This window comes from Mirounga leonina, unplaced genomic scaffold, assembly GCF_011800145.1.
Source record: "Mirounga leonina isolate KUSES-001 unplaced genomic scaffold, KU_Mleo_1.0 Mir_127, whole genome shotgun sequence".
Lineage (NCBI taxonomy): Eukaryota > Metazoa > Chordata > Mammalia > Carnivora > Phocidae > Mirounga > Mirounga leonina.
The window spans coordinates 68,152,355-68,171,287 of record NW_023270316.1 but is presented as its reverse complement, the minus strand read 5'-3'; the positions used below and the strand labels follow the sequence as shown (position 1 = coordinate 68,171,287).

At 40.4% G+C, this 18,933-nt stretch overlaps 1 protein-coding gene across 1 annotated transcript in view; it reads right to left on the bottom strand.

The window, feature by feature from the left end:
• The window catches only part of STARD13 (StAR related lipid transfer domain containing 13), a 187,225-nt gene extending 169,140 nt beyond the window's left edge, over window positions 1–18,085 (bottom strand). The window contains exon 1 of the mRNA XM_035002914.1: window positions 14,717–18,085. Within this exon, the coding sequence (XP_034858805.1) occupies window positions 14,717–14,885 (169 nt within the window). The 5' untranslated portion in view covers window positions 14,886–18,085. The remainder of the gene's footprint in view (window positions 1–14,716) is intronic.
• Window positions 18,086–18,933: the final 848 nt, after the last annotated feature.

The following is an 18,933-nucleotide window of genomic DNA, read 5'->3' as shown; positions in this document are numbered from 1 at the left end:
TCTACAAACTACAATGCACACCGCATCTACAAACTACAATGCACACCGCATCTACAAACTACAATGCACACCGCATCTACAAACTACAATGCACACCGCATCTACAAACTACAATGCACACCGCTTCTACAAACTACAATGCACATTGCATCTACAAACTACAATGCACATTGCTTCTACAAAGTACAATGCACACTGCATATACAAGTTTCAGAAAAAGCACAGCCTCCCAGAGCTAAAGAAAAATATGTCTGAAAGATTCCTTCTCTGATAAATCAAGGATCTGAAGGCTTCATAACTCCCATGTCAAATTATTAACATCAATCACAGAACATGGTAATTTATTTAAATGACTGATCATTGAACACAGCAGCCATAAACAAGAAATGTGTTCTGCTAAGCCGAAGGCTGCAGGGAAACTCGGAGCATCACGTATCTGTGTGGGGGCAGAGAGAAGCTGGTCTCACCCTCAGGTGCAAGAAAGAAGTCAATAGAGCCTTAGGGTTCTGTTTTTGTTGAAGTAAGAGATTTTGGCAAGCTATCCATGTGCTTGGATACTTTTCCATCAAACAAACTCCTTGCTTCTCTTCACTTACGTTCCGCCCCCCTACAAATTCCACTCCATTTAAGACACACAGCCTTTCCAAATACTAATCAACGGTACAGAGTGCTTAACAATTTTCAAAGATTTTCACACAAAGCTTAGCAACTGCCCTTTTTCCTGGAATCCACCATCATCAGCAAGCTCAAACATTTAAAACAAAACATAAAACTGATATCAAAGTTATCAAACAAAACCCAAACATTTTAAAGGGATATGTTTATAAAGTGTGTGTTCCTTTCACTTTTCACCTTACTTTCCTAAGCCTTTCCAGACCAGGCTGTGCCAGGCAAGGCAGCAGGAAAGCACTGGGCTCATCTTTTCTTCATCAGATCATTTGGGCACCACATCATCAGGCTCCTTTCTGCCCCCTCAGACTCAGACAATCCGCTGTGACCACAGCAAGCTCCTGCAGGCCTCCAGCTAGCCAGCCACAGCAAGGTATCCTGCCTAAAGGGCTACCTAGCCACGTGAAATATTAGTCTTAAGCAGGAAGCCCAATTTATACTGGAAATTCATAACTCTGAAAGCATAAGATTTATGACACTCTAACTTGTCAAAGTCCCTGAGTCTATAGCACAATATCCTTTCACTTTAAAAGGTTTCATTCTGATCATGATTATGGGAAATTACTTACTGCTGAAACAATATTAATTACCTAATTAAAAATGCAAAGCAAAATTCTTGACACCTCAGAAGGAAAGCAAAATAAAAGGGAAAACTAGAGTTTGAAATGACCCTAATTAATTATGTAGATTCACTCCTAGCCCATCAAATACATAAAAAGAAAATGTAAAATGAAACTAAGAGCTAGTAGACTTTGTCCATTTGAGAACCAATTAAAAATAAGACAAAACCACAGAGTGGTTCATTATTCCCATATCCTTGAGGAGTGGCATGAATTATTATTCAAGGAAGAGGAAGCAAGCACAGTGATACTTTGTGTCCAACTGAGAATAAAGAGCTAGGTCTTGCTTTGTGTGGCTCCTGTGTTCGGACCAGTCCAGTGACCCCTATCAGGTGCACCCCAACATTGCTTAGCCATCCCAGAACTGAGCATCCTTCCATTTGAATTGATTTTACATCGATTCTTTTTTTCCTCAATAATATTACTCAAAGTAGGAGCTAATATGATTCTCATTTGATAGATGAAGAAACTGAGGAAGTTAAATAAAATCATTCACGGTGACCAGATTAGGACAGAAGCATCCGAGCACCGAGGCCTCCCACCTTCTGGTTCCCTGAGGTTACTGTATAGGTCAAGTTTCTCTTTCTACTGGGAACATCACTATTCCACTTGAGACTCACACTGTTCCTGAGTCTTCAAGATTCGTTTTCCCTGCAGAGGTTTTATAGCTGCATGAAATTCATGTGTCAGGTTGTTTTATCTCCATGGGTTAGCCCACTTACACTGGAGAAACAGCACCATCTGTGCCATGGGTTGTCTCTTTGGAAACCCAGTGATCTGAGAAAACCTCAAACCATATGCAACCAAGCACCAAAAAATTAATTTTTTCTCCTTAAAAAATTCCCTTCCCCGAGCATTCACACAGCACTGTCAGTTCATCAATCTCTTTATGTAAATAGCAGTCATGCAGCAAGGGAGGAGGTCTGTTTATTATTTTTGATCCTGTTTTGCTTCTGGCAAAATCTCACAAACAGCAGAAGTTGGCAGAACATCGATATTTTCTTCTGACTGCCTACTGTTCTCTAGCTACAAGTGCAGAGCACATCTGCAACTATTCTGCTCTACGGGCCTCGGCTGGGACTGAGGTCGAATTGCAAAATCTGGGGGAAAAAAAAATGTCCATACAGGACTTCTCTCAAGAAATAGAGACCCTGGTTTAATACTCGCTCTCCTTCCACTACATAACTGCTGAGTTTGAGATTTAGGGTCCAGAGAACAAGATGGGTTTGACCCAACTCCCACCTTGCATCTTGTCTGCAAAGCTCCCCTGTGAAGGTTACAGGGGCCACTGAGCTAGGTGGGCCCTAAGAGCCCTGAGGAAACTTGTAGGAGGATGAGCATTCCGCCTCCAGCACTTTCTAGGAAGAAAGGCAGCATTTTGCAGGTTTGGGAGTAGGGAAAATGACTTCTCCCTAGGGGTGGAGGAATCTGTCCTTTCCCTGTTACGCTTGTTCCTACCTAACCAAGCTAGATTCCTTGCCAAAGGCTGGAATGCTGCTGCCTTGACATTTACTTTGGACAGAGCATTCTTGATATAGAACAGCCCGTCCTCAAGACGGCAGTGGGAGGGTCATTCATATATAGGACAGTCGCTCAGAGTTGCTGGTCTTCGAGGCACAGTGAAATCCTCAACAACTTGAAGGGTGGGTGAGGAACAGAGGACCAAGCAGGCCTAAAATGATGGAAAAAACCAAAACGAACAACTTTCTTTGGTTCCAAGTAGACCATGACTACCTGTAATTATGAGGGTGATGGGGTTGCACAGTGGTGAATAATGTGGGCTCCTAGGTCATACAGACTTGAGTTCAAAGCCCACCTCTGCCACCTACTTGCTGGGAGACTTTGGGAAGGTTACTTAACTCTGTAAGCCTCTGTTTACTCATCTGGAAGATAAACATGGTAAAACCTTAAGCATTAGGCTTTGCCATATTTATTTTCCAGAGGAGTAAACTTAAGTCTTGGGTCTTCATGAAAATGAAATCAAACACCAATATATGTAGTGTTGAAAACAGTCCCCGGTACATCATAGCGAGCCCTCAATAGGAGTAGCTATAGGTATAGTGTTGCTATTTTTTAAATGTTGTAAATGGGGGCGCCTGGGTGGCTCAGTGGGTTAAGCCTCTGCCTTCGGCTCAGGTCATGATCTCAGGGTCCCTGCTCAGTGGGGAGCCTGCTTCTCCCTCTCCCTCAGCCCTTCCTCCTGCTCGTGCTCTCTCTCTCTCTCAAAAAATAAATAAAATCTTCTAAAAAATAAAAATAATGAAATAAAATAAAATGTTGTAAATGTTTCAAAACTTAAAATATGTGTTGTAAAATTTATAAAAAGTCCAATCACCATCCCCAGACCTAAATCTTTTATGTAAACGCATAGAAATGTTAGTAAACTATGTTGACAACCTGCCTCTCTGTGATGAATCCAGACTCTCACTTTTCTTTTCACTTGGGTGAGTCAGTGGAAATGTTCTCCCTGGGCCCAAGGGCAGGGCTCCCAGACCCCCGGGCACAGCTGCATGGCCTCCTGCAGCCTGCAGGAGGCATGACTGACAGTTAATGAGCTGAAAAGAGCCTTCGCGTCATTCTTGCATTCTGGAACAAAGTAGTCAGCTTCACAGAACACAAGCTGCCAGTGTCCAGGGTCAGGGTTACTGCTAGAGTAACCATAGGTGGGAGGAGGAGACAAAGTTGACAGGAGACAGGTCACGTGAACCAGGACCGGAAAGGCTTCATTAGAAACTGAATTGTAAGCTGGAGGTGAGGAAGTAATTGTACTCTCAACAGAGGAGGGAAAAGGAAAACCTGGCCTCTGAAACCATCTCTTTCTACCCACTTGTTAATGTTTAACAAACCCATTGCTCACTGCCAAGTTTCCTTATTCCATCAAGTGAGTCTCTGCTTCTCTAGCCACTCAGGTAAATGTGCTGTTCCATACAACGACCCCAAGCGAAAACCTGTGTCCAAAGGAGGGACTCAGGAAAACAAGACTGGAAACGTCTCAAAGTAGGGAAACATGCATATACATTCGTCAGGTCTCTGAAGGTTCCTAGGTGGCAAAGCTTGCTAATCTAAGATCATAATACCATTTTACACGAGGGTTCAAAAAGAGAACCCTCTGGAATTGTTCCACAAACCGTCCTGCACCATACCAGCTAAGGAGTTACTATTAGAATAGTTTTTCAGGGTTTCCAGGATGTCAGATGCAAACATCAAATAATTTTATCCTACCAAACAAGTCTTTTACGAAGTTTAAGATTAACATTTAAGTTATGATGTATAAAGCATGTGCTAACTGATATTTCTATCTTTGTGAAGGGGCCTCCTACATGGAGTTTCCTAAGACTATATATATTCCATACATAAATAAAGCAAAAAGAATCCAGGCTTATTTAATCCACTCAACCCTGTAAGAACAAATTTCAGCAAATGCTAATGATCATGTTCAAATGCAGTTTTTCCTAGCTGAGGAATTCAACAATGATGAAGATTATTCCTCAATCAAAAGGAACGAAATCCTGGAGGAAAGGGGCAATGGAAGTTTCCTAAATAATTTGTTTGAATTATTTTGAGAAAGGATGCTGAGTTTTTAGAAAGTTTATCTACATGGTACAGCATCTCTTTTAACTCTTCCACACAAAGACCGTTTAATATGGGAAAATTCCTACAAAATTAACAACAATCTCAAAGTTAACTTATCGGTTTAGAAAATCACAATTTGGGAGGGGGATTCAGGCATCACAGATTCACCCATCAGGCACAGAGATCTACCTTGACTACTGGTTGGTGATGCTTGTCTTGGGCCTTGCTCTCAGCCCCAACTGGTCGCCTCCCCCGGCATTTTTCACTCTGGTCTATCCCTGATGGGAGAGCACAGCCCCCTGCCTCCAGCTCTGCTGCTGGCCCTCAGGTTTAGAATTTCCTACTGAGTGGTTCCGGGAGCCAAGAACACTTCCTGTCCAGAACGGTCTCTTTTAATTTGCCAGGAGGTGGGGATCAATGGGCTTTGCTGTTTATCTATAGGAGTTGAAACGTGGCCTAAACCCATCATTTCAGGATAGCACAGGGCAACTGAAAGTAAATGCAGTACATTCATTACTTAGTAAACTGATGTTACTAAGTAAATGAAATAAAGGAAACCGCATTTGGGAAAGGCGATAGATTTCAATATAGCTTAAGATAAAAGGAAAAAAAAACACCAAAAAACCAAAACAAACAAACAAAAAAAACTCCTTTGTTTTACTTTTTGGGGGTAAAATGTTTGTTTTACCTTTGAGGCTTTTTGGGGACACAAAAACGTGGCAGTATGTATGCCTGCCTTAGTCAACTTGGTATAAAGTGTGTAATTTATTCTTCATTTGATGATACAGTTCCTTGAAAGGCCATATGTACGTGGGTGTTTGTTTAGTATACGTATTTTTTTCTTATAATGAACACTTAGTATGTACCAGGCACTGTACTCTGTGTTTAATTATATTATTGCATTTAATTTTTGCAACAACTCTGAGATGGTAACAGCAGGTGGAATGGAGTACCAATGGTGAGGGTGAGGATGTACTGGGAAGGGGAGTTAGCAGACCTTCCTACTCAAAAGACATCAGTGGTTGAAATGAAGGTGATTTGCTTACTAAGAACTTGCTATACACAACACATGCCTTTACAAAGGTCCAAACAGTAAGGCTTTGCAATGGATTTCATTCCCTATTTCGGGAAATTCATTTAGGAGGACATGTCTTGTGTCCTTCAAAGCATCTGGGAGAGATTTAAATTCCTCTATTAAGAACTCTAGTCTTATTTAGGGGGGAATGGTTGGAATACCATTATCATGGGAATTGTGAGTCTCTCTTACTTGTTTTAGTAACTTTAAACATTATAAATAATATTGGGGTAGTAAAACTCTCAGAGAAAAATATGATTTTATGACTACCGTACTTTTTCCCAGTATGTCATTTGGAGAATACAAGGGTATGTGAATTGCTACTGTTCACTTACAGAGGCTGAGTACTAATTCAAGGTTCTTGCCATTCATATGTGTGATTTGTAAAATTAGGTAGGAAGAGGAGACTTGGAATGCAGAAGAGAAAGCCCTCTTTAGGGGTGCCTGGGTGGCTCAGTCATTAAGCCTCTACCTTGGGCTCAGGTCATGATCCCAGGGTCCTGGGATCGAGCCCCGCATCAGGCTCCCTGCTTCGCGGGAAGCCTGCTTCTCCCTCTCCCATTCCCCCTGCTTGTGTTCCCTCTCTCGCTGTCTCTCTCTCTGTCAAATAAATAAATAAAAATCTTTAAAAAAAAAAAGCCCTCTTTAGCTCAAAATACTGACAGGTAAATTAGTTACTTGTGATTGCCCAGTTTCATTACAATCTCTACTCTTTTCCTCTACACTGTTGGCCCTTGTATTTTATCAGAGTGTTAAAGAGGCAAGGCAATGCAAATCATTGGTATTTTAGTCAGCTCTGCCTCTGTCAGACTTTCAAAATCATCAGGATTCCTACACCTTGTGAGGGAAATCATTTGAGAATCTAGCCAGATATTTTGGATTTATTTTTATTGATTTCCTTCTTTTTTTTTTTTAACAGCATTAGCATGTTCTGTAATTTTCAGTTATTTTGCAATTGGTCCATTTAAATTCCTTTAGATTCTAAATTTAAAAGAGAGAGAGAATTCAGGTCTTTTCAAACAATAGTGTACAAATTGTCATGGTAATCTGTGTGCCTGTCCTACCCTAGACTGCACCGTTCTATAGTGATTGCTATGGTCCTGGGTGGCTTTACAACATGGGGGTGCAGGCTAGACAGCAAGGCCAATTCCCCATGCATTCTGTTGTAACTTTTTTACATTTTGTGGATTCTCTCCAAAAGTATCATTCATAATGCAAATGCTAATGTGCCACCTCTTTGCCAGCACAAGGAAAAATACCTTAAGAATATATTTGCAGGCTTCCTGAGAAACTTGTAAGTGCCTTATTCAACTAAATCAAACAAACTTGACTAATTAAAATGACCTATTACCTATTAATTCACTTTATTCTGTCATACCGACAGAGACTTTGCCGTAACCAAAGATCTGTTTGGACCAGGAAGTCAGAAATGCCTGAGTCTCAGAGAGTCCACATCCCACATCACTGATCGCCAAGGAGAATCTGACACTGCTGAAGAGTTTCCTGTTTCTTTCCTGTGGGGCATGGACTCCACTTCCCAGAAGTAATGGAATATCCTGAATTAGCTGCGATAATAGCAGACCCCTTTGGAATTTGCCCAAGGGCTTCAGCCTTATCATGGGTTAGACAAATCTAGGGCCAAAAGGCACTAATTTCTTCCTTTTGGCCCACCAGAACCTATCTTGTAAAGTTATTTGAAGACTGGTTGCATTCTTGTTAGAATTATTTACTCGGCCCATATACCTAGACCTTCGGTTTTCTGCCTGGCAAAAGCTACTCAGGTTAGAATCTTCTTTTGGTGGGGCGCCTGGGTGGCTCAGACGGTTAAGCGTCTGCCTTCGACTCGGGTCCTGGGATCGAGTCCCGCATCGGGCTCCCTGCTGGGCAGGGAGCCTGCTTCTCTCCCTCTGCCTCTGTCTCTCTCTCTCTCTCTCTCTCACTTTCATGAATAAATAAATCAAAAAAATAAAAAAAAAATCTTTTGGTTGTTAATTTTTATAAAGAGATGTCCATCCTGTCTTTACGCAGTTGATTTTTAGAGTATATGGAGCTAGCCTTATTTGGAAACAAGAAGTACCTGCAATTTACTCTCCAAAATATAACCTCATACTACCTATTGCCCAGTCCATGCAAGAATATAGTCAAAGAGAATGGTCTTCCAGGCCCTGAACCCTCCTAAATCAGTTTTTCCAAAACGTGTTCCCCAGGGAAAGTGGTTTTATAAGATATCACTTCCTGGTGTCCGGTTAAAAATGGTTTCATGATGAAATATACCAGTTTAAACAAAGTTAAATTACTTTCTGCAGGATTTCTCTGAGCCTTTCATAAGTGTGAATTTCCAAAAAGGGAAAGAGGATATAGCATTTCCTTACTTAACCACAGAAATATTTCCCCCCTGATTATCTAACAGGACTAGTCTTCTGTGAAGCCAACTGAGAAACTGTCTCTAGATAGTCTCCATACTATTTAGAGATTAAGCCAGAGAATCAGAGTGCATACCTGAACCTCCTTGTTCTGAGCCACTCACCCCATGCCCAAATATTTTTATTGAATTATAATTTGTTGTTATGCCCCTGGTACAGTGGGATGCTATGGGAAACTTGCAACTGAATTCACTGTAGGAATGTTTAATTCATCTACTACATCTTGTAGAGTTCCCTTTATGAGATTTGTATGAGAAACTGCTCTTCTATATCAAGTTCCTGGGAGAAAATCCTCCCAAACATCAGGTCCCAGGAAAAGCTATGCTGGTATGCTTTTACCTTGGACATGACAAATCTTCCCCTGATCATGTTCACCTCTTTGCTTAAATCCGGGAAGCTCAGGCTATAACTTATAGATCACTTGTAGTAATTATTCAGTGTCTTATGTTTCATATTTTTATGTAATATCTCTCCCTAGCTTTATCATATTAATTAACCTATATTTTTCTCTTCATCAGATTTATCTTTTTATAACCTTAACTGAGTTGAATATTCTTTTATCCACTACTTCAAATCCTTTAGGTAATGCATTAGAATGTAAATGAAAATATGTTGTCTTTACCCACACCCAAATCCTATTTGGACTGCCCCTGAGGAGACAGAAAATGATTTTCTCATGATCCTTCATTCAAATACCATCTATACAATTCATGGTCTCCTATCTTCTTGTATCTTCTTCCTTAGACTTGCCAGTGGGTTCTCATACCTCATGAAATGTAGAGATGAGGCGCAACCTCATGAATGACCTGCCTCCATTAAATCCCAACTGATTTATTGACCTTTTTATAGAGGTTTACCAGAACCCACTTATCATTTTGTCTCTGTCTAATTTGCCTGGGTCATCAACTGGTGTTGCTTAGACTTAGAAGACTCAGAAGCACTGCCCATGATTAGGTGGCTAAGAGAATGAGGAAGCTTGCTTTATAAGAGTGGACCAGGGTCCAGAATTTACACAGAATTAAAGTACTGACTCGGGAAAAGAGGAGGAAAAAAATGAATCTCTATTCACTTAAAGTAATATCACAAAATCCAAATTTGGCAACTGCCTGCATCTGGGATGTGTGTTTATAAAATTAGAACTAATAAAAGCTGTGACGTGAAGTTTTGGATGTCTCAATTTGGTTAAAGTTAAACTCTCAACTTTTACGTGTGTACAAGCATGTCGCTCTTTGCTAATTTCCCTCCAGTACTTATTTCTGAACTGCTCACATTTTTAATATTTTCATATGTGATAACTTCAAAAATGTTACTCACAGTTCATTAACTTAATTCACTGAACAGATTTTCCTGTAACTTTCGATTACACAGTATCCTTTGTGGACAGGCCCATCAGTCACCAGTATGGAACAGAAAGAGGCTCTGATTCACGAAATGTGAATTTCTGACAGTTGCCACTTTTTTTAAGAAAGAACTTGAGCAATATGTGACTGATGTATTCTCACCCTGTTTTCGTGTTCCATCTGTCTTTCTGCCAGTTTATCCACCCTCCGTTTCTGAAAGTAGTTGGGTAAGAAAGTACTGAACACAGAGAAAGGGCAATTCCCAAAGAATAAATGATTGTTTAATTTCCGTGGACACTCTCCAGTTGGTGGGGGGCTCACCCACCAGGATAAGCAAGGCCACCACTTAGGTCAGGCAAATTCCCAAGATGCCACTTGACCTGATGGAGTAATGAGAAAGCCAGAACATCACTAATGGCCCAGTTCCATTCCCTGGGAACATAAGGAAGGCAGTTTATTCCACTCTAGTTAAGTTCAGCTCAGGTGCGATCTTTAAAAAGAGTCTCAGATAGGGGCGCCTGGGTGGCTCAGCCGTTAAGCGTCTGCCTTCAGCTCAGGTCATGATCTCAGGGTCCTGGGATCGAGCCCCGCATCGGGCTCCCTGCTTGGCGGGAAGCCCGCTTCCCCCTCTCCCACTCCCCCTGCTTGTGTTCTGTCTCTTGCTGTGTCTCTCTCTGTCAAATAAATAAAATCTTAAAAAAAAATAAAATAAAATAAAAAAATAAAAAAGAGTCTCAGATAAAAAGTCAATGAAAATGCAAATCCAACTTTCACTAATTCTTCTAGTTGTAAAAAATTTTCTACATTCTGTATTTTCTATCAAGAGAAGAGGTCTTTTTTTGTGAGAGCCGGGACACACACACACACACACACGGACGGACGGACATGCTCTGATCCTTACAGTCATTGCAATAGGCTGGGTACTGCAATAACTCCATTTCACAGGCCTGGACTCCGGAGAAAGAAAGGTTTTTACAGGTTGCTTTATAATTATGGGTTATAAGGACATTTAAATAGTCCACAAGACTGGACATCCTAACGTTCCTATTAAATTGATAACGAGAGCATTAAACAGGTATCAAAGAAACATGTCCGAGTAGATATGAATGACATAATAAGAAAAATGTAAATAAGAATTGTCTCTCTTCCTTAAAAGAACACCTGTTCTCCTGAATCCTAGAATTTTGGAGATGATGGGAACTTCACGTTTATTTAATCCAAACCCTTTATGTTATAGAAGAAGGAAAGAATGCCCAGAGAAGTTGTGACTTGCCCCAGATCACACAATTAATTAGTGACAGCTGTAGAACTAAAATCTGATTTCCGCTTTATCATTTCCTTGACCATTTGTAGAAAAATTATAAGCCACTGATTTATTCCACATTAGAAAGCTGCTCTGTTTCCTTTTCAGCTTCTGTTATTTTAGGTTTAAGTTTCCCCGCTTTGCACACTCTTGTTCAAGGAGTTACTGACTCAACCACAACTTAACCACTCTGGACTTGAGGACCACGAAGAAACCTGAGAAATCACAGACTGACCATTTTATTTTCTCATCAAGAAGCGAAGGCCCAGTGAGGTTCTGAAATTTGCCACAGTAGTAAAAGAATGAGAGTGTCTAAGTAAGAGCCTGCATCCTGGTCTCCTTTTTTTCTGGTTCGGTGAACTTGACTGCAATGGTGTCCATATCATGCCATTTTAAGCATTTAAAATAATTTTAAAAAATAGTTTAATAGCAAGATGAATTCTTTCACAAAGCAAATAATCACATTTATGTATTTTCTTAGATTTGGATCTTCCGAATAGCATGTGTGTGAGTCGATAGGTTTTCCGCACAGTGCACACATCGGCAATACATCATAGCCATCAAATAGTGCCATGAGATCCCAATTCTCCTTTCCTGTGGCCTAACATGCTCTTCTTTCACCTCCCCAGCAGCCTCCCTCTTGTCCATTCCCAAGTGCCTGCTAGTAAGGGACATAAAGACCATTATTATTTCCATTCTCTCTCCATACAATTTCCCCATTGATTCAGCAAGATTTTGGGGTAGGGATTATGGGCAGTATGACTTATGATAAACTTGCACTTTGCAAAACAACACACCATCTTAAAGTTCTCTTTTAAAGGGACCCAAAACTCCAGAACTATAAAGAAGGCTAGAGAAATGATGCATGTTATTTTGGAGCATTCCATAAGATGAGCAAGTTCAGATTCATCCTGGGTTTGAGCAACTAATTCTGATCCTATGCATCATCAAAGATTCCTTTATTTCTCCTCTTTGTTTTTCCTTCCCCTGAATGTATCTGCCGTTGAATCATGTCCATGCCATTCAATGATTAGCTCACTGTAATGAGGTCAGTGGGGAGCAACTTACTCTTGTTTGCACTGTTCCCAACAGCCAGGAGAGATTATGATCATAAGTAATAATGCCCCAAATTATATTAATACTATGCTAAATTTTCCTTGAAAGATCAACAGTAGAGTAAGGAAAACAATTTTGCCGATGTTGCTGTCATTTCGATACTGATATGTGAACTACAAAAAATAATGGTGTTATTAATTTAATATGCACGGGTAAGCTTTAATTGGATGATTAGTAAAATAACTTGACATCATGCACTATTGGACACTAACTGTTCAAGAAAGGTAAAACACACAGCACTTTGCTTCTATCAGCGAAATAAAACCTGACTGGAAATCTCATTATGAGTGACCAATTCTGATTCTGTCAAATGGCTCATTGCGGCATCCTGAGTAGAAAAGACTGAAATGTCTTTGGTATATTACAGACTCTAAAATCAACCACAGGTCCAATATTTTAACACTCAAAAATCAAAAACAGTTTAGTGTATCAAAAAGCATGGGCTTCAGAGTTATATTCAAATACCAGCTCCTACTATGTAACCTGAGAGAGGTTACTTGACCTCTATGTGCCTCTGTTTTCTTACCTTTAAAATGGGTATAATAATAGTTCGTACTCCCGGGATCTTTTTTTTTTTTTTTTTTGAGGGTAAAATAAATTGAAATATATATATAAGGCTCTCAGAGCAGTGCTTGAGACATTATAAAGGCTCAATCCATACTCTCTACCATTACAGTGAAGCGATCTAATAATATAGTAAACCCAATAAAATCGTTTTGCTTCTGCTTTCATAATGGCTTACTATACAACTGTATAATATCAACAAATGACGAGTTCCCAATCACTGGACTGTTGGAATTCCTTCATGCCTCCCTCTGATCTTCATTATCACTCTTAATTTCTAGCCATTCATTGGCTTCAGACATCCCATTGCTCAACACAGAAAGGTGAGAATGCTCACATTTTCCATTTAGGCAAATGAAACATAGACTCAGAGTATATGTTCAATGATCATGCATGTGTTCATAACTTCAAATCCTCAATGGGAATACAACTTTCATCCCAAAAGAACATCAAGAATTTTAATGAAATAAATTATTGTAAATATATTTAATGAGATCTGCAAAGCAACTTCAAACTATTTCTATATGCAGTGTTTCCAACATGATACACTTGATATGCATGCTGAAGAACATTTACCGAGTGTAGATTATGAATCATCATCAAACATTTGTCAAGCCCCTACATCCATAGTGATGATGGCATCTGATAAAGTACCATTGTCAGAGATCTCTAGAGCTAAAATGAAGCTGGTTTTTACTCTAAGCCGAATGTATTTTTAAATCAAGCCACAGGGAAATAATTACTTTTGTTTCTATTCAATCAAGACCTGCACACAGAGTTTATGGAATGACATAATATCCTTCCTGAAATCAGACTGGTATGTAGGACCAGTATCCTTCACACATAACCAGTTCCTGAACCTTTACAAACAAATCCTAATTTCCAAGGAAACAATCTCATCAACCGCTACTCGCGAGAATACATATTGTTCCTTTTGGAAACATTATAATAAGATTTTCATGATTACAAACCCCAACTTCCCTTCTAAAATTCAATATAATCCTAAATTCATTTATTGAAGTGGAAATTGTATTTGTATAATGGCTCTAGAAATTGCTGGTAAATTTTGTATCACCAATATAATAATTCAGTTATTTTTTTTGTTTCAGTCCAGGAGGGCTTGGTCATAAACTTTGTAAACTTATTGTGATCATGTGGGTATTATGTGCTTGTCTTTTAAATGAGCACCACTGAGGGGCTTCCTGGGAATGTTCATTTTTGAGCTTCTACAGACCTACTCTAAGACAAGGAGCATGTTTTAACTATTGTTGGAGAATGACCAGTTTTAGTGATGTCCAGACTGTTGATCTACTTTACTTTTACTTAAATTTTTTTTTTTTTTTTTTTTGCAGAGAATAAAAAGGAACATCTAGCAGCTTGTAATCAATATCCTCTTCTTTCTGCCTCAGGAAGCTGGTTACTTCTAAGCACAGGCCACAAGCTTTGTTTTGAACTTAACAGACACCTTTATCCTTTACCAGAAAAACAATATCAACAAATCAGAGGCAACTACTGGCATAAATATACATATAGAGGATGTGATTCTGGTTGTCAGCCCAGTGGCCCTAAGAACAGAATTCCAACTTTCCCTTGTCACTGAGAGTGTTTAAAGAATCTGGGCAGGGTACAAGTCAGTCCCCTCCCGCCCCCCAATTAAATAAACAAATGTCCAAGTTTTAGATGTGACAGATTGTGAACAACCTGCTGAAAAGTTCCTAAAATACACACTGAGTAAACCTGTCTGGTTTATTGCGTCGGCACACACAAATTTTGGAAATAGATGATACACCGTCCCAGCTGCCGTGAAGTTTTCTGTGCACTTCATGTTGAGTTATGTGGCAGCTAGGTGCTGTCACTGTTTGCTTAAAACTGCTGCCTGAAGTTATTTCTAAAAGTTACATGCAGCGTGGCATAGAAATCCAATGTAGTGTAAAGGGAAAACAACAATGTAAAAAAAAAAACCCAAACTGGGTTAGCCCGAAATAGAGCCACAAATCAAAATTCGCAACAGCCTGCCACTCCCGGCCACTCACCTTGTTGAATTTTAGCCACTAGCTGATGGCGCGCTAGAATCCGGCTCATCCTGTAAGGAGAGCGTCTCGCAGTCTGATCAAATCGCAAGTACATCTCCTGGCCCTCGGGTGTCATGGAATTCAGATAGTAGCAGCCTGAAGCTGGGGTCCTGGGGCCCTGACTGAACATCTCGGCCACCTCAGTCTGCCCTGTGGCTGTGGCCGTCTGTCTCCAGTCGCAGTCAAAGAGAAGGCACCAAGCCCAGCGGAGCTCCACAGACCAGGCGATTTTTAAAAAGGGAAAGGAGTGCCAAAAGCCACAACTCAGAATGCCAACCCCCCGGCCTTCACGTGACCTCGGGCAGCCAATCCGAGGAAGCGAGGAGAAGGGGACCGGACACAGTCGGCCCCAGCCCGAAGCCCGGCGGTTCCAGCGGCTGAGGTGCCCCGCGGTGCCGAAGGCAAATGCGAGCGTTTGCCGCGCCCCGAGCGGACTAAGCGCCGAGAAGCAGCACTCCCTGAAGAGTTAAAAAGAGAAGGGTAAAAGAAAAGGCACTAGAAGAAAAATAGGCCCTGGCCACAGATGGCCTTTTCGGCTGTAAAAGTTAGAGCACATTTGCTTTTTCGCAGGCAGCCGCCGCCAGGTAAAAAAAATGGGGGTGATAAACGTCTTAAATGAAAACCGACTTCAAATAAGCATAAACAGCTGAGTATGTTACCACCCTGCATTACAAAGAAATGAATCAAATAAAGCTCTTCCAGGGAAAAATAAACTTTCAAGTGCTTTAACACCCGGAGTAAAAACACTACAGATTCCTGACCTGCAGTGGGGAAGCCGAGAGCTCTTAGAGGTGACTGGGAGAGGCAAAGGGCATAAGCAAGCATATTGTGAAGTATGTGCTGCCCTGTAATTTTTCTACTTCCCCCATTTTTAATCACCAAGAAGCAAAAAAGTTATGAAGTACCTATCCCATTTAAGACACTGCTAGGAATTATTGTAAAGATTCGGGTTTACGCAAAGGTACTGTCGCCAAGCTGAAGTTATACAAAAGCTTAAGGCTTTCATAAACCTTAGGTAAAAGGTGTCTCAAAAAAAACACGAAGACAATGTTGGGGAAGCAATGTTATTTTTGACTCTGGTGATCACAGCAGGACATAAGGAGAAGACATTCCAGTGGGCTTAAAAAAAAAAAATGGGTGGGATTCTGACAAGCAGAGGCAGAGGAGGGCTTTGCAGGAGGGTCTCTGCCCACACGTGCGGAGATCAGGAGCCAGAATGTGTGTTTAAGGAAACTGTGAATAATTCAATTTGGCCCTATCCGAGTATTCATATGGGAATAATTAGAATTCCCCCCGTATTTTTCCTCTTTAATATTATTTGATGTGAAGAGAAAAAGTCCATAGAAAACATTATTGAATTCTGAGCCTGGGGCTAAATGAATAAAGTTCTTTGAAAAAGAAACATATGGCCAAGCTGTTCTGACATTCGGCTCACTTAAACTGAAACATAGCTTGGCCTGCGATTTATAGTCCTCATGATGAAAAAACTCTCAATTAAAGGTTTAATGGGACATAAACTAGGACCCCAACTCTCGTTACTGTGGCTAGCAGTGGTCAGCCCTAAGCTTTCCCTGCGGGAACTTCTGCTGGCCGGATTCTGACTGGCAGCTCATCTCGCATAACTATCCTACTCCGTAAATGAACAGAGCCTGCAGCAGAACACACTCTCTCTCATGGCAGTTGTGAGCCCGTCCTGATAACTATGTAGGAGTGGCCAAGTGTTAGATTCTCCATAGCATCACAGTAGAAAAGGAAAGATCTCACTGGATTGTATTGTTCTCTTTCCATTCTTATTTAGGGTTTGGTCAGAGTTTTGCTGTTCCAAGGCATCTTCTGTGGAAGGTGACAGGGATCTAAGGTCTAGTGATTCTGGTATACCAACAGCACGGGGTTAGCACTACACTTCAACATTAGATGCCTGTAGGGCTCGTTCCACGCTCAGATCCAGCACTGGTTGCCATCTGATGGAGATGCTAGTGTCAGGTACTTTGTGCACGTGCTTTTGTTCTGATAGTCCAACATTAGGGACATCCCTGCTGTTACACAAACGTGTTCAAGCCAGACACCTGGCACTTCCCACTTTTCCACTGGGAGAGCATGGAAGGAGGATGGAGAGAGAAAGAAGACCATGGAACTTAGGAGGAACTTGGGCTATGTTCCAAAAGCCAAGCAAATGGAAGGAAAAAGGCAGGAAATAATATCTCGTTGTTTTATAGCTGTGAATAACACTTAAAGATTTGCCATTCCCAATGCCAATCTGGTAGTTCATTAGCGACTTGGCTACATTTTAAAAATAAATGGAATGATTCTGAGAAGTACTGCAGTGTATCATGGCCAGTTTAGTATTAAAAAAAAAAAAATCACAGTGCCTTCCTTCTGCATTGAAAGTCCTGAGGTGTTTTGTTCTGAAAACGTCAATGACTATGTATCCTTTGACATATAGGTAAAGATTATCCTTTGATATATACATAAAGAGATGCAACAAAGGAAGCATAGTATTTCATAGGACATTGGCAAAGAAGAATAAGAGTTAAATGTAAGTTACGGAAAAAAGGGAAATTTCTATTCCCTGATTAAAAGAAAGACAATTTAGAATAGGGCTTAATTTTTCTAAAAATCAGTGTACATTTTAATAAGCGGATCTATGAAGGATTATGTAGCAGCATTTCTGTCTCTAAGTTTTCAAGTAGTAGCTATAAATCCATGCAACTGCTCCCCATGTTTTTGCCATTTCAAATGTCCAAAATACCATATTTAAAGAAGATAAGTAACACTGCTTCCTTACTGGCACCCTTAATGCCTTGTTTTATGCTAATGTATTGCTATGAAACCCATGCCTTTTTAATGAATGTTTTTTCATTATTTGGTCCTAGTGATCAAATAATAACCACTGGGTAGGCAGTTCTGTTCTGTTTGTTGTCAATGTAGAAGCGAGAAACTGCTGATTATCTTTCCTGGACTGATAAGGTCCTCCATGCATCTAGTTGAGAGAACTCTTCATTTTCACTGGTGAGTGAGTGAGCACCAAAGAAATCAGAGAGAGGGAGAAAGTGCTGAAAACCCAAGTGTATCTTTCAAGACTGATGCTGGATTCCTTCCTTTCCAATTCCTTTAAAAATGAAGAAAATGGATGGCACTAGCTTTTAGTTTTCACTTCTTTTCCTCTTTCCTACTTTGGTCAAGAGCTATCCTCACTCATATTATTTCAGGGGTGGGATAAACAGATGAATATTGGGACCCAAAGAGAGCAATTAACAGAGAAGGGGAAGGGGCACGCATCCAACTCAATTTCAGTTCAGGTCATGATCTCAGGGTCATGGAATCGAGTTCCACATTTGGCTCTGTGCTCAGAGTGGAGCCTGCTTGGGGTTCTCCCTCTCCCTCTCCTCTCTCTCTCTCCCTCTTTCTCTCAAATAAATAAATCTTAAAAATACTTAAAAAAAAAAAAAAACAAGGAAGGGAGAGGTGGGAGGGACTGACAGTGTTGAACACCTTCTATGTGCCAGTCACATCTTTAATTAATGTCCACAGCAAACCCCTGTGGTATCCTATTTTATAGAACAGGAAATTAAGACTCCCAGAGGTGAAGAGATGTCCTAGGTCATATAGCAACCAAGTGTGGAGACACTCTCTATCTCCGGTCTGATGATATTTGAACTCTTTCCACTATCACACAAACTGTGGCACTGAGAATGTGCTGGGGAAACTGGACAGGGGAAAGGATTTTCGTAGGGCATATTGAAAATTGTCTTAATCCTGTTTAATTAGTGCATGTGATAATGAATGCCTAAATGAAAATACAGTGGACCCTTAGATACCACAGATTTATTTGTGGGGATCTGCTTCCATGCAGATATTTTTCAATAAATATATATGAAACATTTTTGGAGACTTGCAACAATTTGAAAAAAATTGCAGACAAACCACATAGCCTAGAAATAGTGAAAAAAATTATGAAAATATTAGGTATTATTGTAAGAATACAATATATAACACATACAACATACAAAATATGTGTTAATCGACTGTTTATATTACTGGTAAAGCTTCTGGTCAAACAGGCTATTAGTAGTTAAGTTTTCGGGGAGCCAAGTTATATGTAGACTGCATGCGGGTAGGTGCTCCTAACCCCTGTGTTGTTCAAAGGTCAACTGCATAGCATGGGATGGCTAAATTCT